The 26,866-nt window shown below is 48.5% G+C and overlaps 1 protein-coding gene across 7 annotated transcripts in view; it reads left to right on the forward strand.

Annotated features, from left to right (window-relative positions):
* Positions 1–1,813: 1,813 nt before the first annotated feature.
* The window catches only part of wdr90 (WD repeat domain 90), an 81,028-nt gene continuing 55,975 nt past the window's right edge, over positions 1,814–26,866 (forward strand). For 3 of the 7 annotated variants that reach the window (XM_059654169.1, XM_059654173.1, XM_059654172.1), the window contains exons 1-7: positions 1,814–1,922; positions 9,203–9,330; positions 13,661–13,758; positions 14,422–14,598; positions 15,872–16,010; positions 21,113–21,283; positions 24,018–24,141. In XM_059654169.1, coding sequence (XP_059510152.1) covers positions 9,312–9,330; positions 13,661–13,758; positions 14,422–14,598; positions 15,872–16,010; positions 21,113–21,283; positions 24,018–24,141 — 728 coding nt within the window. In that variant the 5' untranslated portion in view covers positions 1,814–1,922; positions 9,203–9,311. Of the gene's footprint in view, positions 1,923–8,960; positions 9,165–9,202; positions 9,331–13,660; positions 13,759–14,421; positions 14,599–15,855; positions 16,011–21,112; positions 21,284–24,017; positions 24,142–26,866 lie in introns of those variants that run through there. The other 4 variants (XM_059654170.1, XM_059654171.1, XM_048552213.2 and 1 more) reach the window with 4 other exon arrangements.

Consider the following 26,866-nt stretch of genomic DNA (forward strand, 5'->3'; position numbering starts at 1 on the left):
GTCTTTCCTGGACCTCTCCATCTCCATCTCTGGCAAACGCCTCGAAACTGACTATTTCAAGCCATCGACTCCCACAGCTACCTAGACTACAGCTCCTCTCACCCACCCTCCTGCAAGAATGTGATCTCCTACTCCCAATTCCTCCACCTCTACCGTGTCTGCTCCCAAGATGGAGTGTTCCACTCACAGATATCCCAGGTGTCCTTCTGTTTCAAGGACCACAACTTGGCCCCCCACTACAGTGATCAAAAATGCCCTCACTGCATCTATAGCATTTCCCACACCTCTGCTCTCAAACTCCCTCTCCCCAAACAAAAATAAAGACAGAATCCTCTATATGCTCACATATCATCCCATCAAACTCTGCATCCAGTGTATCATTCTCCACGACTTCTGCCACCTACAATCTGACCCCACAACCAAAGAGATATTTCCCTCACACCCCTATCTGCCTTCTGTAGGGACTGCTCACTCCATAACTCCCTTGTCCACTCCACACTCCCCAATAACACCACCACACCCGACACCTTTCCCTGCAAACACAGGACGTGCTACACCTGCCCCTACACCCCTCCCCTCACCTCACCTCCATTCAAAGCCGAAAACAAACATTTCATATCAGACAGGGGTTCACCTGTACATCCGCCAACTTGGTCTATTGTATCTGCTGCTCCGGACATGGCCTGCTCTACATCGGTGAGACCAAGCACAGACTCGGAGACCATTTCGAAGAGCAGCTGCTGTTTGAATGCAACAAATGACAACACCCTCTGGCCGCCAACCATTTTACTCCCCCTCCTACTCCCTGGGTGACGTCCATCCTTGGCTTCCTCCAATGCCACAATGACACCACACGCAAAATGGACGAGCAACACCTCATACTCTGCCTTGGGAGTCTACAGCCCGATGGTCTAATCATGGAATTCACCAGTTTTAAAATCTCCCCAACCCCGGCCTCATCCCATGTCCAACACTCTCCTCCATGTCTCCTTGGCCTGACACAACCCATTCATCTTCTCTCCCACCTATCCGCTCTTCTCACCTCTTCTCTCCTCTGTTTATTTACCAGCTTCCTTACACCAATTCTGAAGAAGGGTCCTGAGCTGAAGTGTAAGATTTCCTGCTCCTCTGATGCTGTCTGCTGTGTTCCTCAGCTCCACGCTGTATTGTTTCTGACTCCTTGCCGTCTCCTCAGAACATTACCTGGATCTCTGGATTAAAAGTCCAGCAATAATACCACTAGGCTGTTGCCTGCTCTCAGCCATGATCTAATGGCAGGGCAGACACGATGGAACAAATTCTGCTCTTACATCTTATTGTCCACTCCCCAGTAAACTGGAAGTTAAATTTAAAGTAATGTGAAAAAGCAGCAAGGGTAAATTAGGAAAATCTTTTTCACCCGGTGAGTACTTAGTGTGTAGAATGCATTGCTTGAAAATGTGGTGGAGGCAGATTCAATGAGTCATTGAAGAGAACATTGAATGATTATTGAGATAGAAATACTGCATGAGGGAATGGAAACACAGGCAGGAGTTGGCACTGGGTAATGATGCTCATTTAGGCTGAACGGTCGTCTTCGACATCAAAATATATTTGTGATCCTGCAATTGTTCAAATGCTTTATTTTTCATTTCTTAAATACTAATGAGTATAGATCCAACTTATGCAAACTCACAATATCGTAATGTATATTTTCATCTTTCATCAGAAGTAAACATTAGACAATATTACAACATTTGGACATTAAATTGGGATGCCATCCTCACAGAGGGACTTAATCACGATGACGCGCAGTGACGTCAGTCGCCCGATTCGGAGGGGCGGGGAAAGGCGAGGGCAATGACTTGACGTAACTGCGCGATGACGCAGAACGCTTGCTCCGCGGTTAGGAGTCGCGCGGCAACCGGCAGTGGCGGTTAACGGTCAGTGAGTGAGGGGAGTCATTGAGGGGGTCAGTGTAGAGGAGGGGAGGGGGATAATTGAGGGGGGGGGGGGTCATGGCGGTGGTTCAGTGGAGTGGAGTGGAGTGGAGTGGAGTGGAGTGGGGTGGGGTGGGGTGGAGTGGGGTGGGGTGGGGTGGAGTGGAGTGGAGTGGGGTGGGGTGGGGTGGAGTGGGGTGGGGTGGGGTGGAGTGGAGTGGGGTGGGGTGGGGTGGAGTGGAGTGGAGTGGGGTGGGGTGGGGTGGAGTGGAGTGGGGGCGTCGGGGTCATTGAGGGGGCGGATTCAGTACAGGGGGAGGGGGTCGGTGAGGGGGAGATTCAGTGAAGGGGAGGGGATAGGAGTCATTGAGGGGGATTCGGTGAGGGGGGAGGGGGGGATTCGGTGAGGGGGGAGGGGGGGAGATTCGGTGAGGGGGGAGGGGGGGAGATTCGGTGAGGGGGGAGGGGGGGAGATTCGGTGAGGGGGGAGGGGGGGAGATTCGGTGAGGGGGGAGGGGGGGATTCGGTGAGGGGGGGAGATTCGGTGAGGGGGGAGGGGGGGATTCGGTGAGGGGGGGAGATTCGGTGAGGGGGGAGGGGGGGATTCGGTGAGGGGGGAGGGGGGGATTCGGTGAGGGGGGGGATTCGGTGAGGGGGGAGGGGGGGGGGATTCGGTGAGGGGGGAGGGGGGGGATTCGGTGAGGGGGGAGGGGGGGGATTCGGTGAGGGGGGGGGGATTCGGTGAGGGGGGAGGGATTCGGTGAGGGGGGAGGGGGGGGGGATTCGGTGAGGGGGGGGGGGGATTCGGTGAGGGGGGAGGGATTCGGTGAGGGGGGGGGGATTCGGTGAGGGGGGGGATTCGGTGAGGGGGGAGGGGGGGGGATTCGGTGAGGGGGGAGGGGGGGGGATTCGGTGAGGGGGGAGGGGGGGGGATTCGGTGAGGGGGGAGGGATTCGGTGAGGGGTGAGGGGGGAGGGATTCGGTGAGGGGTGAGGGGGGAGGGATTCGGTGAGGGGGGAGGGATTCGGTGAGGGGGGAGGGGGGGGGATTCGGTGAGGGGGGAGGGGGGGGGATTCGGTGAGGGGGGAGGGGGGGGGATTCGGTGAGGGGGGGGGGGATTCGGTGAGGGGGGAGGGATTCGGTGAGGGGTGAGGGGGGAGGGATTCGGTGAGGGGTGAGGGGGGAGGGATTCGGTGAGGGGGGAGGGATTCGGTGAGGGGTGAGGGGGGAGGGATTCGGTGAGGGGGGAGGGATTCGGTGAGGGGTGAGGGGGGAGGGATTCGGTGAGGGGTGAGGGGGGAGGGATTCGGTGAGGGGTGAGGGGGGGGGATTCGGTGAGGGGGGAGGGGGGGGGATTCGGTGAGGGGGGAGGGGGGGGGATTCGGGGAGGGGGGGGGATTCGGTGAGGGGGGAGGGGGGGGATTCGGTGAGGGGGGAGGGGGGGGATTCGGTGAGGGGGGGATTCGGTGAGGGGGGGGATTCGGTGAGGGGGGGAGGGGGGGGGATTCGGGGAGGGGGGGGATTCGGGGAGTGGGGGGGGAGATTCGGTGAGGGGGGAGTGGGGGGGATTCGGTGAGGGGGGAGTGGGGGGGGATTCGGGGAGGGGGGGGATTCGGGGAGTGCGGGGGGATTCGGGGAGGGGGGGGGATTCGGTGAGGGGGGGATTCGGTGAGGGGGGGAGGGGGGGGGATTCGGGGAGTGGGGGGGGAGATTCGGTGAGGGGGGAGTGGGGGGGGAGATTCGGTGAGGGGGGAGTGGGGGGGATTCGGTGAGGGGGGAGTGGGGGGGGATTCGGTGAGGGGGGAGTGGGGGGGGATTCGGGGAGGGGGGAGTGGGGGGGGATTCGGGGAGGGGGGGATTCGGGGAGTGGGGGGGGATTCGGTGGGGGGGGGATTCGGGGAGTGGGGGGGGATTCGGTGGGGGGGGGGATTCGGTGAGGGGGGAGGGGGGGGGATTCGGTGAGGGGGGAGTGGGGGGGGATTCGGGGAGGGGGGGGATTCGGGGAGTGCGGGGGGATTCGGGGAGGGGGGGGGATTCGGTGAGGGGGGGATTCGGTGAGGGGGGGAGGGGGGGGGATTCGGGGAGTGGGGGGGGAGATTCGGTGAGGGGGGAGTGGGGGGGGAGATTCGGTGAGGGGGGAGTGGGGGGGATTCGGTGAGGGGGGAGTGGGGGGGGATTCGGTGAGGGGGGAGTGGGGGGGGATTCGGGGAGGGGGGAGTGGGGGGGGATTCGGGGAGGGGGGGATTCGGGGAGGGGGGGATTCGGGGAGTGGGGGGGGATTCGGGGAGTGGGGGGGGATTCGGTGGGGGGGGGGATTCGGTGAGGGGGGAGGGGGGGGAATTCGGGGAGGGGGGGGAATTCGGGGAGGGGGGAGGGGGGGGGATTCGGTGAGGGGGGAGGGGGGGGATTCGGGGAGGGGGGAGGGGGGGGATTCGGGGAGGGGGGAGGGGGGGGATTCGGTGAGGGGGGGGATTCGGGGAGGGGGGGGATTGGGGGAGGGGGGGGGGATTCGGGGAGGGGGGGGATTGGGGGAGGGGGGGGGGATTCGGGGAGGGGGGGGGATTCGGGGAGGGGGGGGATTCGGTGAGGGAGGGAGGGGGGGGGATTCGGTGAGGGAGGGGGGGGGATTCGGTGAGGGGGGGGGGATTCGGTGAGGGGGGAGGGGGGGGATTCGGTGAGGGAGGGGGGGGATTCGGTGAGGGGGGAGGGGGGGGATTCGGTGAGGGGGGAGGGGGGGGATTCGGTGAGGGGGGGGGGATTCGGTGAGGGGGGAGGGGGGGGATTCGGTGAGGGGGGGGATTCGGTGAGTGGGGGGGATTCGGGGAGGGGGGGATTCGGGGAGGGGGGAGGGGGGAGGGGGGGGATTCGGGGAGGGGGGGGGATTCGGTGAGGGGGAGGGGGAGGGGGTAGGGGGGGGATTCGGGGAGGGGGGAGGGGGGGGATTCGGTGAGGGGGGAGGGGGAGGGGGTAGGGGGGGGATTCGGGGAGGGGGGGGGATTCGGGGAGGGGGGGGAGATTCGGGGAGGGGGGGGGATTCGGGGAGGGGGGGGAGATTCGGGGAGGGGGGGGGATTCGGGGAGGGGGGGGAGATTCGGGGAGTGGGGGGGGATTTGGTGAGGGGGGAGGGGGGGGATTCGGGGAGTGGGGGGGGATTCGGTGAGGGGGGAGGGGGGGGATTCGGTGGGGGGGGATTCGGGGAGTGGGGGGGGATTCGGGGAGTGGGGGGGGATTCGGGGAGTGGGGGGGGATTCGGGGAGTGGGGGGGGAGTGGGGGGGGATTCGGTGAGGGGGGAGGGGGGGATTCGGTGGGGGGGGATTCGGGGAGTGGGGGGGGATTCGGTGAGGGGGGAGTGGGGGGGGATTCGGGGAGTGGGGGGGGATTCGGTGAGGGGGGAGTGGGGGGGGATTCGGTGAGGGGGGAGTGGGGGGGGATTCGGTGAGGGGGGAGTGGGGGGGATTCGTTGAGGGGGGAGGGGGGAGGGATTCGGGGAGTGGGGGGGGATTCGGGGAGTGGGGGGGGATTCGGGGAGTGGGGGGGGATTCGGGGAGTGGGGGGGGATTCGGGGAGTGGGGGGGGATTCGGGGAGTGGGGGGGGATTCGGGGAGGGGGGAGGGGGGGGAGATTCGGGGAGGGGGGAGGGGGGGGAGATTCGGGGAGGGGGGGGAGATTCGGGGAGGGGGGGGGTGATTCGGGGGGGGCGGGATTCGGTGAGGGGGGGGGATTCGGTGAGGGGGCGAGGGGGGGGATTCGGTGAGGGGGGAGGGGGAGGGGGGGGATTCGGTGAGGGGGGAGGGGGAGGGGGGGGATTCGGGGAGGGGGGGGATTCGGGGAGGGGGGGGATTCGGGGAGTGGGGGGTGATTCGGTGAGGGGGGAGTGGGGGGGGATTCGGTGAGGGGGGAGTGGGGGGGATTCGTTGAGGGGGGAGATTCGGGGAGTGGGGGAGGGGGGAGATTCGGGGAGTGGGGGAGGGGGGGGATTCGGGGAGTGGGGGGGGATTCGGGGAGTGGGGGGGGATTCGGGGAGTGGGGGGGGATTCGGGGAGTGGGGGGGGATTCGGGGAGTGGGGGGGGATTCGGGGAGTGGGGGGGGATTCGGGGAGTGGGGGGGATTCGGGGAGTGGGGGGGGATTCGGGGAGTGGGGGGGGATTCGGGGAGGGGGGGGATTCGGTGAGGGGGGGGATTCGCGGAGTGGGGGGGGATTCGGTGAGGGGGGAGTGGGGGGGGATTCGGTGAGGGGGGAGTGGGGGGGGATTCGGGGAGGGGGGAGTGGGGGGGGATTCGGGGAGGGGGGAGTGGGGGGGGATTCGGGGAGGGGGGGGGAGATTCGGGGAGGGGGGGGATTCGGGGAGGGGGGGGATTCGGGGAGGGGGGGGATTCGGGGAGGGGGGGGATTCGGGGAGGGGGGGGATTCGGTGGGGGGGGGATTCGATGGGGGGGGGATTCGGTGAGGGGGGGGATTCGGTGAGGGGGGGGATTCGATTGGGGGGGGGATTCGGTGAGGGGGGGGATTCGATGGGGGGGGGGGATTCGGTGAGGGGGGGAGGGGGGGGGGATTCGGTGAGGGGGGGGGGATTCGGTGAGGGGGGGAGGGGGGGGGATTCGGGGAGGGGGGGGGGATTCGGTGAGGGGGGGAGGGGGGGGGGATTCGGTGAGGGGGGGAGGGGGGGGGATTCGGTGAGGGGGGAGATTCGGGGAGGGGGGAGATTCGGTGAGGGGGGGAGGGGGGGATTCGGGGAGTGGGGGTGGATTCGGTGAGGGGGGTGGGGGGGGATTCGGTGAGGGGGGGGATTCGGGGAGGGGGGGGATTCGGTGGGGGGGGATTCGGTGAGGGGGGGAGGGGGGGGGATTGGGGGAGGGGGGGGATTCGGTGAGGGGGGGGATTCGGTGAGGGGGGGGGATTCGGTGGGGGGGGATTCGGTGAGGGGGGGAGGGGGGGGAGATTCGGTGAGGGGGGGAGGGGGGGGATTCGGTGAGGGGGGAGGGGGGGGGATTCGGTGAGGGGGGGAGGGGGGGGGATTCGGTGAGGGGGGGGGGATTCGGGGAGTGGGGGTGGATTCGGTGAGGGGGGAGGGGGGGGATTCGGTGAGGGGGGAGGGGGGGGATTCGGTGGGGGGGGATTCGGTGAGGGGGGAGTGGGGGGGGATTCGGGGGGGGGGAGATTCGGGGAGGGGGGTGGGATTCAGTGAGGGGGGAGAAATTCGGTGAGGGGGGAGGGGGGTGGGATTCGGGGAGGGGGGGAGGGGGGTGGGATTCGGGGAGGGGGGAAGGGGGGTGGGATTCGGGGAGGGGGGGAGGGGGGGGGGATTCGGTGAGGGGGGAGGGCGGTGGGATTCGGGGAGGGGGGGGGATTCGGTGAGGGGGGAGGGGGTGGGATTCGGGGAGGGGGGGATTCGGTGAGGGGGGAGATTCGGTGAGGGGGGAGGGGGTGGGATTCGGGGAGGGGGGGGGATTCGGTGAGGGGGGGGGATTCGGGGAGGGGGGGGATTCGGTGAGGGGGGAGGGGGTGGGATTCGGGGAGGGGGGGGGATTCGGTGAGGGGGGAGGGGGTGGGATTCGGGGAGGGGGGGGGATTCGGTGAGGGGGGAGGGGGTGGGATTCGGGGAGGGGGGGGATTCGGGGAGGGGGGTGGGATTCGGGGAGGGGGGGGGATTCGGTGAGGGGGGAGGGGGGTGGGATTCGGGGAGGGGGGGGATTCGGTGAGGGGGGAGGGGGGGGATTCGGTGAGGGGGGAGGGGGGGGATTCGGTGAGGGGGGAGGGGGGGATTCGGTGAGGGGGTCGGATTCGGTGAGGGGGGAGGGGGGGGATTCGGTGGGGGGGGATTCGGTGAGGGGGGAGGGATTCGGTGAGGGGGGAGGGGGGGGGATTCGGTGAGGGGGGAGGGGGGGGATTCGGTGAGGGGGGAGGGGGGGATTCGGGGAGGGGTGGGGATTCGGGGAGGGGGGGGGGATTCGGGGAGGGGGGGTTTCGGTGAGGGGGGAGGGGGGGGATTCGGGGAGGGGTGGGGATTCGGTGAGGGGGTCGGATTCGGGGAGGGGGGTGGATTCGGTGAGGGGGTCGGGGTCGGTGAGGGGGTCGGGGTCGGTGAGGGGGGAGGGGGTCGGTGAGGGGGGGAGGGGGTCGGGGTCGGTGAGGGGGGAGGGGGTCGGTGTCGGGGAGGGGGTCGGTGTCGGTGAGGGGGAGGGGGTCGGTGAGGGGGGAGGGGGAGGGGGTCGGTGAGGGGGGAGGGGGTCGGGGTCGGTGAGGGGGGAGGGGGCCGGGGTCGGTGAGGGGGGAGGGGGTCGGTGTCGGTGAGGGGGGGATTCGGGGAGGGGGTCGGGGTCAGTGAGGGGGGATTCAGGAGTGGGGGGGGGGTTGGGGTCAGTGAGGGGGGATTCAGTGAGGGGGAGGGGATCGGAGTCATTGGGGGTGGTTCAGTGAAGGATAAGGGGATTGGTGTAAGTGAAGGGGTGTCATTGAGAGGGTTGTTCAGTGAAGGGGTGTCATTGAGGGGAGGGATTTGTTGAGGGAGTTGTCAGTGAGGGGAAGGGGATAGGATCAGTGGGGGGGAGGGGTTGGGGAGGGGGATAATTGGGGGCATTGTGGGGAGTGGGGATCATTGAGGTGGGGTTAGTGAGGGGGATGGGGGTTTAGTCAGGACAGAGAGCATGTCAGTGAGTGGGCGGGGAGTGGAGTCAGTGTGGGGGGTCTTGGTGACGTGGAGGGGTCAGTGAAGTGGAGGTGAGATAAGGAGGTTGGGGAGGGGAGGCATGGCACTCAGAGGGGAATTGTGTTAGTGAGGGGTTTCAGTAAGCGCAGCAGGTGTGGGGGAGGTATATGAGGAAGGGGCTATAAAAGCTGCAAGGTGGAAGTGAAGATGAGTGGAGAGAGTTAGTCAGAGGGCGATCCGGTGGGAGGGAAGAGAATGTCATTGTGATGTGATGTGTGAGAGAGGGTCTTTGAGATGGAGGAGGAGTAGTGAGGAGGGAAGACTGAGGGAAATGGGGAGGGGGTGCTGTGTGAGGAGAGAAGAGTGAAAGTTGGTAAGGGACAGTAGAAAGAATGAGAGATGAGTGAAAAGCATATTTTGAACAGCCCTTGCCTGAAATGTTAATTTGACTGCACTCTCCATAGATGCTTCCAAGCCACTTTAGTATTTTCTGTTCATCACTGAGATTTTAGGCTGCTGTTTCGACATCCACTTCAGTTAGCAGAGTGAAAGGGGCTGAAGGCCAAGTATTGGATGGGCAATGAGATGGCACATAGGTTTGCTTTTAGATTATCAACAATTACTTTTCTTTCAGACAATTTACATTGGCAAAATGTTGTCTTGCATTCAGAAGCTTGATGTCCACATTAATCTCCTAGGAGTATAGAAACAAAGATCATTTATTGAGGGAAACTTTGATCAGCATGGATAAGCCCAAAATAGGTGAGAAAGAAATGTTTAATATGTGATGCTTCTGAACCTATGAACATAATGAGTATACTTTTTCAGGATTTTGTTTTGATTGTTAACATGTTGTATGCAGCACCTTTTTTGTTTCTGTTGATAACATTTTCATACATCTGTCTCGATTGGATTTATGATAGTATACATTTTCCTCTCTGGTTTCCAGGAGCTGGAGGCCATTCCAAGGTAACAAAGTGTGAAGCTGGATGAACACAGCAGGCCAAGCAGCATTTTAGGAGCACAGGAGATGCTGCTTGGCCTGCTGTGTTCATCCAGCTTCACACTTTGTTACCTTGGATTCTCCAGCATCTGCAGTTCCCATTATCTCTGGCCATTCCAAGGTGCTGTTTCCTGACATGGCATTCCCCCATTATTTGTTGTGATAACCCATGTTGTAAACAACTTACAGCATTTTTGCCTTCCTGTCTGCTGTGTTTTGTTTATTTTGGAAATGCAGTCCAGGAACTTTATTCCTTATTTTATTGCAGCAGAGTTCATAAATATGAAGTTCCAAAAACTTCATAAATATGCTCTGTGGTAGAGATTCATTGATGATCTGTTCAATTTGATTTCATTTTGCTAACCAGTGGAACACTTCTTCAAGTCGAAATTGTAAGTTACAGGTTATATGTGAATTTGCACAATATTGTTTGAACATCTTAAATATATTAGTCTTATGCTAAAATATAACCTTTGTGAAATCTTTGTTTTGTTGCCTTTGTTCTCAGAACAGGCCAGTTTTCTACTTTTCACACCTATACTTTACACCCATTTTACATCTCAATTGCTCCTTTACCACCATTAGCATTCCCTTTGTCTTTTGCTTTGGGCACACTCAGCATCTGTTCAAATAACTTCTCCTCCCTGTCAACAGCATAAAAACTGCCATTTACAATTTTGGCAAAGATCTGTAGTTTGGGGTTGTGGGTGAGGTTGTTGACTTGCTTGCCAAGCTGGCTTGTTCTTGTTCATCTTTTACAGCCCCATTCAGTTCTAAAGAAGTCATTCTGGATTTGAAACATCCACTCTTTACTGTCTTCATAGATGCTGCAAGAGATGGCATTTCTCCAACGTTTTCTGTTATTTCAGATTTTTGGCATTTACAGCATTTTACTTTTAGAAGCTATAAAAGACCTAATTGGGAATAATTCCATGAATAATGTGAGGAGAGGTGCATAATATAGTTATGAATTCTGATTTTTAAATCGAAGACAGATGAATGTGGGTCACAGAAAACCAGGTGTAGAGCTGGATGAACCCAGCAGGCCAAGCAGCATCAGAGGACCAGGAAGGCTGACGTTTTGGGCCTAGACCCTTCTTCAGAAAATGATGGATGTGGGTCAGTTCTTTTTCTTTGTTAGACATGTCAGAAAGTAATTTGAAGATGTGATCCAAGTGCATGAATATCAAGAAGGCGTGTGACCACTGTGGCATCTGTAGCATCAATGGATGGAACGTTTATCCTACTAAGTTAAAACAGACCAGAAAGCCATTAGATTAGATATTTTTGGTTCAGCTCAGAAGGGAGAACAGTTTCTCCTAAAAGGAGAATCACGATTTTAGTTCAGACGATCTAGTCACGCTCTTTGAAATACTTTCTAGTCTGTGGAGCTTCTAAGCCAGGAGCGTTTGGATAGAGATCTTGAAGTTGTTAGAACTGAGAAGGACTAGACCATCAAAATTGTGAAAGGTTCCTGCCTCCGCAGTCCAAGGAAAAGAGACTGAAAGAAGCCTGCAAAGTTCTTAAAAGCTTAGAATTGAGATAAATTTTACTCCTATCTGGATTTGAGTGTATATCAAAGGGTACTGTTAGGCAACAGGTTGGAACTTTATTCTGCTGTTATAATAAGGTATTTCTTACTGTCATATATATCTCTTTACTTATGTAGCTTTGTTATTTTTCTTTGTGCAATAAACTTATTCTGTTATTAAAGAATATCTGTAGCCTTGTGTATATGTGTCAGTGACTAACCATGATGGTGACCAACTGCAACAACTAAACGTATGATATTCTAAGCCAAAATTTATTGTGGGATATGACATGCCGGGATTACGATTAGCTGGGATCATTATGAACATCGGTTCTTTGAAAACCACCTATTTTCGATAATTTAAGATAACTTTTATGTGGCACTCAACAAAATGTTCTACTGATCTGTTTAGATTTCTTAAGGTATTGGATTGTAAGTTTTAAGATTACAATTATTATGCAGACAACACATTTCCTTTTTTATTTAACTTTTTCTCCATGTTCCTCTTGAAGATGGTCATTCCATAGGGAGTGGTCACCTTGCTAATCTTGCTCATGTAGGAATACTCATCACAGGCGCTCAAAATTTTCAACTCGCAAATGTATCACCACAGTTACCTTATCTGGACATTTATAGATCGTTCATTCTTTTGTGGAATGTGGGTGTCACTGGTAAGGCCAGTGTTTGTTGGCTATCCCTAACTGCTCTAAACTAAGTTGCTTGTCAAGCACTTTCAAAAGGCAGTTAAGAATCATCCACATATATCTGGCACCATATGTAGGCCGATCAATATAAGGATGGCATACCCCCTTCCCTGAAGGATACTAATGAACCAGAATGGACTTTTATGTTGGTAATTTCATCTTCACTAACAGTGAGAATAACTCTTATTTCCATATTTTGTTTGAATTTAAATTCCACCACCGCACTGGTCGGAATTGACCACTTGTGCCCAATGTCTTAATCCGGGCCTCAGGTTGGCTAGCCCAGTGACATTACCTGTGCGCCCCATTGCTCCATGTATTGAAAATAAATTGACTTGTTGGCATTGCCCATAGCCTGAGAATAAACAAAGTGTGCACAATTCATATGTTTTGGTAGTAACTGGCAATTGCCTTCGGAGGACTTTTCAACTGAGGTTATTTCTGTTGTTTCCTGATGTCTGTGCAGCACAGTTTCATCAAGTGACATTGTAAAACTCTGAAGTGTGGATCCTTGGTGAATTGTTTTTCTTCCTGACATAATCAAAGGATGCTGTGGCCAACTGTGACACACCTATCCATATCCTGGCTGGGATCAACTAATTTTGCAAGACCTGGCATTGATCTGATGAGGCTCTGGTGTACTAGTAATGCTCCTGGACCAGTAACCTCAAACCCCAGGCTAATATTCTGGTGGAAAAGGAACCTAAAGAAATGTGGATGATGGAAATCAAACGAAAAACACAAATTGCTGGAAAATCTCAGCAAGTCCGGGAACATCAGTGGAGCAAAAACAGAGTTAATATTTTGAGTCTGGTGACCCTTCAGAAGTTCTGAAGAAAGGTCACTGGACTCGAAATTGTAATTCTGCTTTCTTTCCACAGATGCTGCCAGAACTGCTGAGATCTTCCAACAATTTCTGTAGTTAATGTTGCGGGGATATTGATTCAAACCCCAGAGTGGCAGGTGGTTACATTTGAATTCAGTAAAAATAGATGGCCTAAAGTGACAGTGTAACCGCTGGATTGTTGTTTGTAAAAAAAAACATCTAGTTTGCTAATGTTCGTTAGGGGAGGAAATCTGTCATCCTTACCTGGTCTGGCCTAGATGTGACTCCAGAACAGCAGTAAAAGTTTTTTTTTTAGGTCATTCGCTCATGGGATGTGAGAGTTGCTGGCTGCCCAGCATTTATTGCCCCTCACTGGTTGCTCTTGATAATGTGGTTCTGTGCTTCCAATGTGATAGACTCTTTATTCCAGGTAATTAGGGATGGGCAATAAGTTAATGATGCTTACATCTGAAGAAAAACAAAGACTGCATCTTTGGAGCCGGTTTATCGTTGTGCATTCTATTGTAATTTTAGCTCTTTATCCTCTTCTGTTCTTCCAAGCACTGCATCTAGTTTGCTAGATTGACTGAAGAGCTATTCCCAATGTACAAGTGATGCTGAACAGATGCACAAGCATATGGGGCGTATTGACCGTTTATTTTTCTGTGGATGCAGATTTCCATAGATAGTTTTAGGTTATTCTGAATTCATGGTTCTCATTTTTTCAACAACGCTGTCAGATATTCAATTAGTTTTAAAATATCAAAATACTTTTCCCATGTTGATCTTTTGGGAAAATGATTGATTGACACCTCACATATTATCTTGCCCATCACGTGAAACTTCATATATCTGAAATCATTGAACTTTTTAGCTAAGGTTTAACATTTTGTTATAACACAATGACCTCCCTTTTTGCCGAAAGTGGATGGTGAAATATATTGATAGCTGAAGATACCTATAGTTATCTTTGTTTTATTTGTTGCATTGCGCCTAAACTTGAGTTTTTAATCTTGAATTGGTTTCAGAGTCTGTGTGGCAGCGTCCATATGTGAATATCTTCAAGCACTTCAAATTGGAAGAATGGAAAAAATCAACAAAGGAAGGGGATGTCACAGCTGTAATGGTACTATTTCTTTTTCTAGTTGAAACACCTTGCCACTTCCACAGATTGCTCTCTGGTAATTTTTCCATTTAAATGTTACGTATGAACTGAGACAGTGAGGCTTTGTCTGATTTGAAAAGTGGAAAACGAACACAGGGAATGGAAAATCCAAAGTGGGTGTTACATTCAGGGAGTCTTCATCCATTGACCTTCATCTCAGTTGCTTCTTGCACTCCTTGGCACGACTGGAATATTCGCTGCAAGTGACCTTAATTGGGGACTATGGAAAAGTTTCTGGCATAGCTAGGATTGTGGATTGTTGGGGGGGCCAAAGTTTCCACATGAGGCCTGAAACAATCTTTTGGTCCTTAAGGAAGCGTAAAGTAAGAATGTTTACATTTGACATTCAATTGTGACTTTTGACAGCTTTTGAAATATCTTTTGTAACTTCAGTCAATGGGGATCACAAGCAATAAAGGGGTCATTTTTCCACAAAGGATTCTATTCCTTTCCTCTGACAATAGTCCATGTTGATTTTCAAGCACGATGTGGTTAAATGAAAGAACATTGAAAATGTTGGCTCAGATGAAAGATTATTGAAATTGTATTTGCAGGTATTTTAAGAAGTTTATCTTGATATTCCATAGTTAATTGATGGCTCTTTACTCTGGATTGTTTTGCTAGGATAAAACCCTGAAGTGCACAGTATATCGTATCCGTGGTCCCATCCCTCCTGCTAATTACATTCAGTTACCAAAAACTAGCACCCAATCTCTTGGACTAGTTGGTCGCTACCTCTACCTCCTCTTCAAACCGATTGTGTCCAAATATTTTGTGGTTCACTTTGATGCAGTCACTGAGGTATGTGCTGATTATTTTCTCCATTTATTGATATGACTGCTCTTTAACATTGGAATAATCTAATGCAGTTACTGAAAAAATGCATTAATATTTGAGTTAAAGCTGCAATATTCAGGAATATCATTCACTCAGTTAAACTGCACCTTTGCAATTCAGAAATGTTATGCTTCTGGCAATAATGAAGCAAGATGGACAATTGGACCTGGTGCATAACTATTTGCTTACTAATACTCACTGTTGATTGAACCCAAAACAGCTGTAGATTTGCCAACAGTTACTAACAAAAATGTTCAAATCCTTTTAATTACTGTGATACTTCAATCAAATCAGTCAGCTTTAAATGTGTTTAAAACTATACCCCCCATGAATTAGTCAAAATTCATTTTTCATGTCCAACTTTGCCTCCTTAGTCTTCCTTATCTGAAGGTGCTGACATATGATGTTGGTCTGTTTCATGGCTGGTAGTGGTGACGTCTTGGTGAAAGTTCCAAGAAGTAGTTTCCATCTATGAACCTATATAAAGAATTATAGTGGGGATCATTGCTGCGAAACCAGTTGTATTTGCAACTTGGCAGTGATCACTTAGTCAGAGTTAAGATCGGGAACACTTGCAAATATTCCCATCCTCTAAACTATATCTGACACACCTGATGTGGTAAGAGTGTAGTTTATTGCATGTCCTTGCATGGCATGAAGAAAAATAATGTGTTCTGTATCACTTTTGTGCTGGAATTTTTGAAGGATTGTTAAATTCCTGGATGATGGAAATATGGTAGATATTTTGGTTAGTAGAACAAAATTCAAGCTTCCACTTTTTTTTGTTAAGAAGAACCTTGTATTAGTTTTAAAGTACTAAGCAATTAACCGATCTCAGATTTCCTTTTGAATTATTTTCATGTATTGGAAAGAGCTGGCTTATAAATATGTGGATATATTTTTAAAATTGCATTTTGTGCTGTTCTTGTTTATCTTGTCTTTTTTGCTTTGTGTGCCACTGCACTACTGTGATGCCCAAACAAAGATGTGAGGGAGTGTAGAGAAGAATTTGTTCTGTGATCATAAATACACTTTAGAAGTTCCTGATGTAGGACTGTTGGGCAATAATGTGAATCCCATAACAGTGCAGCCAATAACTTGAACTTTAGTCTTGACCTCTAATTGTAAGTGAAGTGTCTGTCCAAAAGTTTGAAAGGGTTGTTTGGATTTGCTATCTTTTGATAGGCAAATCATTCTTTGCACACTTCTGTGAATTGTTAGATCTGTTTCTGTCCAGGGGAGTCAAGTTATTCGGATTTCATTCTCCAACCTCTTCAAAGAGTTCAAATCCACAGCCACGTGGCTCCAGTTTCCCTTTGTTTGTGGTGCAGTGGAAGGCTCTGTATATAATACCACCGCAAAGACCGCAAAACAAGGTACTTTGGGAACAGTGTTTACTTTGCTTACTGTTCTTTCTTTACTTGTATAAGTTGCTCATCTTTGCGAAAACCAGCATCAGTTTTCTGTGGTTCCCTTTGAACAAATTGTCAAAACACTGTATGACTACTTGTATATTGTTTTCCCATTTTAGTGTGATAACTGGGCATTAAACTACAGTATGAAAAATGTTGTGTCTGAGATCTAATGCTAATTGTCAAGAAAAAAGTGCTAGGAGAACAGGAATAAAGAGAAATGTATGGAATAAATCTATGTTTGCAAATAATACATCCAATGTTTTAAAAAAAGGGCTTATGAGAGCCTAAGATTGTATCAGGGATAATGGGAACTGCAGATGCTGGAGAATCCAAGATAATAGTCTGAATTTGGATGAACACAGCAGGCCAAGCAGCATCTCAGGAGCACAAAAGCTGACGTTTCGGGCCTAGACCCTTCATCAGAGAGCCTCTGATGAAGGGTCTAGGCCCGAAACGTCAGCTTTTGTGCTCCTGAGATGCTGCTTGGCCTGCTGTGTTCATCCAAATTCACACTTTATTATCTTATGAGGACCTATGCTGATTTTTATCTTGTAGAATTATGTTTTCTTGTTACTTTTTATAATCTTTATAGCGCTTTGGTTATTTTAAAGTCTGTAAAATTTCATGGATTTAATCATTCAAAGTATGTTAAATGAAAAGTCATGTTTATAGTGTGGCTTTTCAAATAAAGTTTGGAGTCCAGTTTTATTCCAGTCTCTTTCAAGTAACCCACATAAATTCTCATCTCAGGCTTCTTGAGAATTGTTTCTTTGAAGGTCTGTGCAAGTTCTGCTGTCCCGGAAAGCAGAAGGTCATTAGATTTATTTGAGGTTGGTTCATTAAATATATCCAAAGCTGAGTTTGACAGATTTTGATATAAGAGGCATCATATGTTTTTGAGAGATTGGTAGGCAAGTGGAGATGGGACCACATTCACATTAACTAGAACTTATCAAATGATGACCCAAGCTTGAAGGGCCAAAAGGCGTATATGCCCAAATATAATGTTCCTAAATCTTGCATGTAAAACTCTTTAACTTATTCTCAAATATGTACTGGGGTCAGTTGAATTGTTTGAGGTCATTTCTATTGTATGTATAGTCCCCTTTTAGTGCCCTGTGGGAAACCACCTGGCCTGCATATCACCTCTTGGTGATGCAGTTCAGGTCAGAAATTCTTGAGATGTGAAATGGAAGAGTGAACTAATGGCTGAGCACACTCTTCTTGAACATGTCACTGTCAACTGCTGCTTTGTGGCTGCATTGATTTGGTTTGAATTTTTTTTTGGTTGCATCTGTTGTATTTCCATTTTTTTTGCACTTTGTAATGTGCAGGCAAATTAACTGGTGTTTGTCCTGATGTTTTCAATTAGCCTCCTGCAAAGACCCTTCTAAATGCACCTTTTCGAAAACTGCTGAAAGAACAGATTGCAGAGCAACCAATGATCCTTTTATGATAGTCAAATTAATGTGTTTCTTTCCAGTCATAACATCAAATGTTCACTAATTTTACAGTAAACATTTGATATTCCTGAATCAATAAATTTAGAGGGTCATTGTTTTGCTGCCAGATCGCTGAAGAAACTCAAGGCCATTATCACTGTTAGTTAATCCAGATTCATGTTGAGTCCATGTTATTTTCGGTGATCTGTAGGACCTCAGTCATGCGCTTAGATTTTTCCAAATTAATTTTAATACTTAGTGTTGTAGTGCATAAGTTTTTGTAACAACTTAACATATTGAGAGTCTACTGCTGACCAAGAAAATTTTGCAATGAAATCCAATAACGCTAGTAATTTACCTGGTAGCATCAGGAAAATAAACAGAGAAGGTGCCTGTACTTATTGCGTATAAATCCAATTGGTTTTACCCGAAACAAAATCAGAAATTGCTGGAAAAACTCAGCAGGTCTGGCAGCATCAGTCAAGAGAAAGCAAAGTCACTATTCTGGACCCAGTGACTCCTCTTCAGAACTGATTTTAATGAGGAAAAGTTTTGATCTCCATTCTAGAGAAGGAGTGGGGGCAAGTGGAAGGAGTAAATGAAAGGTGGAGATGCAGGCCAGGTAGAGAGAAAAACAGTAGACCAGACAAGGGACTTGGGGAAAGGTCAGACTGGGGCAATAAATAGCTGTTAATGGGGACTGTTTATGGCCGACAGTGGGTAGTTTGTGATAGCAGCCCATGTGAATGACCATGGGCTGGTGTGTTGGGTTGGGGTAAACAGATGGGAGAAGGTGCTCAGGCCCTAAAATTATTGAATTCAATATTTAGTCCAGAAGGTTGTAGAGTCCCCGGGTGGAAAATGGAGATGTTGTTCTTCCAGCTTGCGCTGAGCTTCAACGGAGCACTCTAGTAAGTCTAAGACAGATGTTGGCCAGCAAACACGGTCATGTGTTGAAATGTCTGACAACTAGAAGCCAGGGGTTGTTTTGCAGCCAGAACATAGTGTTCTACATATAGTGCTGAATAGGCAACTACTATGTCACCAATGTAGAATGTGCCACGTTGTGAGCAGCGAGTGCAGTAGACTAGATTGAGTGAAGTAACTCACTGCGTCACCTGCAAGGTGTGCTTGGGACCTTGAGTAGTTAGGAAGGATGTACTAAACTGGTAAGTGTTACACCTTCTGCAGTGGGATGGGTAGGTGCTGTGGGGGGTGCTCATGAGAGTTTTGGGGCGGGGGGGGGCGGGGTGGTGGACCTGGGTGCCTGGAGGGAATAGTCCCTGCAGAAGGCTGGCAAGGGAGGGGATGGGAATATGTGTCCAGTGGTGGCATCCGGCCAGAAGAGGCAGAATTGGTTGCTTGTGGTTCTTTGAATGTGGATGCTGGTGGGATGATAGGTGAGGACAAAGGGGGACCCTTTCGCTGTTGTGGGAGGGAAGAGAGGGAGTCAAGGCTGAGATGTGGGATATGGGTCAGACACAGTTGAGGACCGTGTCAAACTTTGTGGTGGAAAATCCTTGGGAGTGGACACTTTCAAAGCCCCTTGTCAAAGATGGCATTGTCAGGGGGAACAGATGCAATTGAGACAGGGGAGCTGGGAGATTGAAATAGAATCTTGACAGGAAGCAGGGTGTGAGGATGTATAGCCGAGGTAACTATGGGAGTCTGTGCATTTGTGGTCGATATTGGTGGCCCACCTATCCCCAGAAGTGGGAACAGATGTGAAGGAAGGGAAGGGAGGAGTCAGAGATGGACCAATTGAAGGTAAGACTGGGATGGAAATTGGAAACAAAATTGATAAATTTTTCCAATTTGATGAGAGAAGAAAGCAGCAGTGATGATATCATTGAGTTACCGGAGAAAGAGTTTTGGTTGGGGGCCAGAGTAGGACTGGAACAAGGAATGTTCCGTGTACCCCACAAAGAGACAGGCATAACTGGGGTTCATGCAGGAGCCCATGACTATCTGACTTGAAAAAAGCGGGAGACGTTAAAGGAGAAGTTGATCAAAGTGAGGACAAGCTCTGCCAGGCGGAGGAGGAGGGTGGTGGTGAATGGGGATGGTTCAGGTCTTTTCTTCAGGAAGGCATGGAAAGCCCTGATGACACACAAAAAAAATCATATCAGTGAGTGGGAAGGGACTGGATAAGGGTAGAAAGAATCAAGTCGAGGTATGATCAGATGAGTTCTGTTGGGCAGAGGCAGGCAGAAAAAATGTGTCTATCTGGACATTCCTGCTTGTGGATTTTGGGAAGGATGTACAAGCAGGCTGTGCAGGATTGGGGGACTGAGCTTGGAGGCAGTGGGAGAGATATCGCTGGATGGAATGAGAATTGTGACCATTGTGAACATATGGTGGGATCATGGCCATGGCCCAGGAGGAGATAGGAAGAGGTGCCTGAGAGTTGGCGCTCAGCCTCTGCAATGTAGAGGTCAGTACACGAGTCAACAATAGCACCACCCTTGTCAGCAGTCTTGATTGCAAAATCAGGGTTGAATCTGTGAGCTTGGAGTGCAGTCATTTCAGAGCGAGATAGAATTGAATGTGTAATGGAGAACAGAGAAATTAAGGTGACCAGTGTCACATTGAGAGTATTTGATGAACAGGTCAAGTCCAGCTAAATGGCCAGAGGACAGAATCCAGGTGGAAGTAAGTGTTGGAGGAGACTGGTGAAGGGATCTGTGGAGTGGAGAGAGCACTGTTGTCCAATGAAGAGGTATGGAGACAAAGGCAGTGGAAGAAGACTTTAACGTCATGTCACACCTGAAATTCATTAAGGTCGGGGGCGCAGAGGGATAAAACTTAAGACCTTTGCAGAGTACAGAACATACGGCATCAAAGCATTTGTCAGAAGGCACACCTATTTCTTGGTCTGCCTAACAGTTTTTGTATCTATCTGGGCCCTATCTCTACCTATTGTTTACTCCTTTCCCTACCTCTAGCATAAATACCAATCTTTTCCTGGCTATTATCAGTTCTGAAGAAGGGTCATTGAACCCAAAATGTTAACTCTGCTTTCTCTCCACAGATGATGCCAGATCTGCTGAACTTTTCCAGCAATTTCTAAATTTTGTTTCTGATTTCCAACATCCACAGTGCTTTTTATTTTGTTTTGGTTTTACCAACCTCTTTCAGAGAAAAGTACTGTTACTCCTGCACATGCCAATGTTCTCTGAAGCATCCTGAACTGAAGGTTCACTCAGTTGAGCAATCAATTGTCTAAGAAGATGTTTATGCATTCAGATACATAGGGATGGAGAAAAGCTTTTCCAGTGTTGTCTACATCTTGAAAACATTTTAAGAAATTGTTTTTGGTTTGGGCAAGCTCAATTTAGTTTAATGGGGCCGGTGTTTAAATTTATCTACTTTATACATGCAATGCTATGCTTTAAGAAATAAAACGTTCATGTTGATTCTTTGTAAATGCCCCTTTTACCAACTCTCTTCTGATAATCTTTTTTACCCTTATTTATGGTTGTGTTTGTGCTTGTAAATTTAGTTTTGTTTTTAGAGGAGAGATATATTTTCCTGTTTCTGATTGCGAACTAAAGTTATCAAGTAGGTATTTGAATCTAATTGCTTTGGAGAGCACATGAAACCTTTTCCTTTTTTATACAGACCTTGTAGGCCTTGCACCTCCTGGTGTGAAATGGACATGCCTCATGATGGACCTTCAGTATCTTCTGTCATTTTATTTGAACCGACACTATAGCCATGTCAAAAGCATTAAGCTCTGCTCCAACATGTTTGTTAAGAACATCTTCACCAGTGACCTAGTATTTGAGCCAAGTGAGTGATAACATTCTTTTCGAGCTCAGTGAGGTGGGTGTGAATCTTAGTGTCAACAGACGTCCATGGAATACATAGACTTAACTGCACAATATACATGTTAAAATGATTTGTGTTTGGGCAGGCTTGGAAGTTTGAATAAATGAAGAACAGAAAATTTACAGAAAATCAAAATACTGACAAAGAATACAATATCGTTATTTCTGTTTAGCCATCCAAAATGATCCTCAATTTCCTATGCTTCAGAGAAAGCCTTCATGGCTTTTGTTTGAAGTTTTCTTTGCTTGCATGTACCCTTTAGCAATTGGATCTGGACATGGCACTTGAGATGTTCTCTGTCCTGCACAGTATGGAGCTTGGTTGCACTCTCATGTTTTCTGTATTATCAGTTTGGGTTACTCTCTTCAACATTGCAGTGAGATAATTAACATCAGCCCATTTTTATTTTGGTCATCATCCCTTTCAGCTTCACGCTTTTCTGTTTTCAAGGAGTAAAGCTAAAATCAACACCGTCCTACCGGACAATAAGGCTGCTGTTTCATTAGAGGTGGTGGTTTAACCTGAAGATTGCCACACCTTCAGGTGAGGTGAGTGGTTGAGAAGGAGAGTCCTTCATGGTAGCCTCAGCTGGTGTGAGAATTGAACCCACACTGTTGGCTTCATTCTGCATTGCGAACTAGCTATCCAGCCAATTGAGCTAACTGCCTCTTTTGAGGAGTATGTTTATGTGGAATACTTCACGCTCATTTGAAATAAATTGTCCCCAATATTTCTTCACACTCAATCTGTTCAACTAATTCTGTAATCTCTGATCCTAATTCTACAATTCCATTGTCCCTCCTAGTTTGCAAATTTTATCATTTTGTATTTCTGAATCCAGCTCATCCACCTCTTTGTTGGAAATGAGCTTTTTCTGGTTTGTGTGATATGTGAAATTTGTCATTTAGTCAGCCCAAGCCTGAAAGTTGTCCAGACCTTGCTGCGAATTGGCATGAACATCCTAATGAGACAAAGGTTCATTATTATTTGGGAACTAGATTTCAAAGGAGGGGGAAAATTGGGTTTCGGTTTTCAGTTTTGTGAAGATCTTTTAACAAGATTAGGAAGTCATTTTTGAAGAGTGACTACATAAAAAGAGCCATTCCAAGCAATCACGTGACTTCAACTAACCGAACAGCCAGCCACCTAAGGAGATAAACGCTTGGGCGTTGTGCTGACTTGAGTTTTAGAAAAAAAATTGAGAGGGCCCCAGAATAAGTTCACTCAAACAAAAGCTAGTTGATTTTGAAAGAAGAGGTCCCGTACAGCAGAGATAACAAAGTGTGGAACTGGATGAACACAGCAGGCCAAGCAGAATCTTAGGAGCACAAAAGCTGACGTTTCGGGCCTAGACCCTTAGTCAGAAACGGGGGATGGGGTGAGGATTCTGAAATAAATAGGGAGAGAGGGGGAGGCGGACCGAAGATGGAAGATGACAAGAAAGTTGCTGCGAGAGGGAGATCCCCTGAGGTTGGTCCGGAGGGAGGTGGGTAACTTCTTCAGGTTAAGCATCCTGAAGAGGCTTCGCAGTGAGGTTAAAATTGTGATCCGAGATAATGGGAACTGCAGATGCAGGAGAATCCAAGATAACAAAAATGTTGATCACAATTTTAACCTCACTGTAAAGCTTCTTCCAGGATGCCTAACCTGAAGAAGTTACCCTCCTCCCCCCGGACCAGCCTCAGGGGATCTCTCTCCCACAGCAACTCTCTTGTCATCTTCCATCTTCGGTCTGCCTCCCCCTGTCCCTATTTATTTCAGAATCCTCTCCCCATCCCCCTTTTCTGATGCAGGGTCTAGGCCCAAAACGTCAGCTTTTGTGCTCCTAAGGTGCTGCTTGGCCTGCTGTGTTCATCCAGCTCCACACTTTGTTATCTCAGATTCTCCAGCATCTGCAGTTCTCATTACCCCTGCAGCAGAAGCTCTGTTATTAGCAGTCCAAGCAGTTTATGCTGGTGAAAAATCCCAGGTTGTTTATTAGAAAGCCAGAAACAGAAGGCTGTGATATCCCACAAGGTTATGAAGCACATGTAATGTAGTAAGTGAGCTGAGCTCGCAGCCTATATAAGGGTCTCAGGAAGAGACATTAACTATACAAAATAGAAATGAGTGAATGTCGAAAATTATTTAGAAACAACTGCAGGCATGCCAGGTGAACAAGGAGCTTAAGCGTGGCATCTGGGTGACACTTCACTGATGTATTGTTGTCTACAAATTATTGCTGGGAATGAAAGTGTTGAATCTTCCTTTCTGATATTTTTAACATGTTCATTTCAAATTGTTCTTGTATAGTTTAATATAGTTTGTGTTTCTTTTGTGTGGTAAACTTTGTTCTTTGTTAAAATTACATTGGTCCCTCTTTTGAATGTATTCAGTGACAGATGACCATGGTTAACCAATTACAGAAATAAAATTTATGACCCATCAAGCCAAGTCCCCCTCTGGGGCCTGACTTATCCAATAATGAGCTCGATATATAACACTGAAGAGTTGCAAATGGTACTAAACATTGTTGAATCATCATTGCACATCCCTAATTCTGACCAGGACATTGTGGTGAAATCAATAGATTTAGCTCTTCATTTTACAATTTCTGAAACAAAAAGCTGATGGCTATATGTTCTGACCGCTAAAGTAAACCTGAATCATGTCAGTGTGCCATTGCAATGAATTATTCCTCACCTTCTACTTTTAGGTGTGACCACCTTTAAGGCCAAACGGGCAGGATTGGTGCTGCATGATGTCTCCCCAATGCCTCGAGAAATGGCTTTTCTGGTGCCGAAAGGAGAAACTTGGCATGATACTTATGATTATATCAGGTTAGCTTCATTGTGCTTGAAGAGAGAATACTCTAATGATGATGTCATATTTAAAAGAAATTTAAATTAGCTTAGCACATATTAAGATCTTTGGGAGGGCCTAAAATGCTTTGATATGTGTTTGAGTGTCTCTGAAATATAGTCACTCGTACATAGGCAAACACATTGAAAAAAAAATTGGTAATCAGTTCCAGTTGATGAATGACCAGACACTACTTTGTTGAGGAATAATATTGGTAAAAATGCTAGATTGCCCCTGCCCTGTAACACTTATTGGATAGTGCCAGGCCATCTTTTATGGCTATCTTTGGAGGTGAAGAATGGGGGAGTTTATTGGTGAAAAGTTTAATCTTCCTGCAAAAGACAGAGTCTTTGGTATCTATGATATGGCCCTGAAATTCCACACTCTTGGATTGTGTCCCCATCGTATAAAGACCAGCTCTCCTTTCGTGTGGAAAAATGTTCCACACATTCTATGAGACAAAAAATGGATCCTGAGATAAAGGGGGAGTCATTGTGAAGGGTGACCACAAGCTTGATCAAAGGAGTGGTTTACACATGGAGAGGAAAATGAAGGGAATTTGAGCTTGGAGCCTTGATGGCTATAAGTGTAGCCACGTATGGTGCATAAGGTGATGGTGGCTAGTATGAAGCAAGAGTCAAAGAGAAAGAATCACGTAGGGCTTACAGGACTGAGGAAATTAGAGATATAGAATAGGAAAACACTAAGGAAGTGATTTCAGACAGTTACCTCAATATAAAACTTGAATGTTGAAAGTGCATGTTACTAAAGCTTTTTGTTTTACAATCATCAGGACAAATGCAAGAATGCGAAATTTCAAGCAATCTACACTATGTATGACAAGCAAAGTATGCTGATCATTTGAAAAGTTGACTGAAGTGTTGCCATGGAGATGGCAGTAGGGCACTAGAACAACCAAAGCTCCTAGTTAATTCAAAAAAGATGCATAGCTTGAGCATATTCCTTTTGTTAACATTAAATGGGTACTTGCATGTGTATGCCACTTCTAACAAGAATAAATGGGCTCAACTGATCATCTTAAATTGATCTATAATGTAACTATTTGGCAGACTCAGGATTGATTAGCAATTGCTTCACAAAAGATAATATCTATTAGTGGATGTTTAATTTTGGATTTTGAATTCAAAAGCTTGTTGTGTACAGTCTGCTGTGCTGCTTATGAGCAACTGAAACGTCATATTATTTGGTTTGGTTAACCAAACATTGCTTTACAAAGACTATATTATTTGACATTACATTGGCATTAAAATTCATACACTGCGTCTCCCACAAAATTGCCTAACAATGTGTTTTCAGAGTTATGACAGCACTCTGTTAGTGGACATGTAACCATTGCACAGCAGTGGTATGATATGAAACAATTTCCAGAGTACTTTGAAAGAGATGAGGCATTTTTCAGGTCCAGAGGTGGTAATATTTGACTGATTTGTGAGTTTGCATGATACACACCAAACAATGACCAGAGTAGAATAACCATTTTCCTTAGTCAGTGTCCGTTGTTGAATGTAGTTTATGATTGGGCATGACATTTTGATCAATTTTAAGTGCACTAGTAACAGTAGTAGCAACCAATTTAAAATAATAAGTCAAACTTGTAACATAGCTGATTTACAGTTGACAGAAGTGCCATTCATTTGCACGATCTTCTGCAAATTATAAGAAAAATTTTCAGGCCTAATGTACTTTTAAAACCAGCTTAGGAAACTTATAATTTCCCTCTCCTTTCCCCATGGCATTGCCTTGGCCAATCAAGAGTTCACTTGCCAATTAATTGAGATCTTTTTCTCCCGTAGTATAAGTTGTAATTGTTTCAAGTTTAACATTCTTGCATTTGCCCTGATTAGTGCAAGATGAATAACTTTGGCTTCTCTTTCTAGTAATAGTAAAGTGATTTCCAGATTTAAAAAATTCAAATTGGATGTGTAGGAACCATTGCTGGTCAACAAAACAGGACAGATGGGCAAGTGGGAGTTAGTGTTGGTAGCAGAGTTTTGGATGTGCTGAAGTTAACAGCATCTGGACTGACCAGATGAATATAGTTGATGAAATGAATATGTTGTTGGAGTACTGAAATCTGGAGGTGTTAAAGTGATGGATAAAAGATTGAGTACTCGGCAGCTGGAGGTATGAATGTTATCGAAAAGGAAATAACAAACTTTGCAATAGAAAGGTTCCATGATTAGAACAGAATGTATGGTTCCAAGCAGTCTGGTTCAGTCATAAATAACTGTTCAGGAAAAAAATGGATTTGGTTGCAAAGGAATAAATTTCACAAACTCAGAATTTCCCAGCATGCTTGCCATCTAATTAATTGCTTTACAAATGCAGTCTTTTGTTGCTTTGTAAGCAAGTGCAGCAGCTTCGCTCAGCAATGCCTCAAAAGCAATTAGATGTGTTTTGAGGGATAATAATTTGTCAAGATGTTGCTATAAATCACCTTCATTTTATTTGAATAGCTTCATATTTTGTGCAACTGAGCAGTACAATGAAATCCCTTCCAATTGAAATATAAAACGACAACACCTCTGGATAAATAATAGGGCTATTTTTAACCCCAAAATGGGTGAATTTCTGTCAGATGGAATTTAAATTTTTTAGCAAACTGAAACAAAGTTGAATTTGTCTTCTGAGTAAGCGTCACCGGACCTGAACCGTTAACTCTAATTTTTTCATCACAGATGC

This window comes from Stegostoma tigrinum, chromosome 23 (genome assembly GCF_030684315.1).
Source record: "Stegostoma tigrinum isolate sSteTig4 chromosome 23, sSteTig4.hap1, whole genome shotgun sequence".
In the NCBI taxonomy this organism is placed as follows: Eukaryota; Metazoa; Chordata; class Chondrichthyes; order Orectolobiformes; family Stegostomatidae; genus Stegostoma; species Stegostoma tigrinum.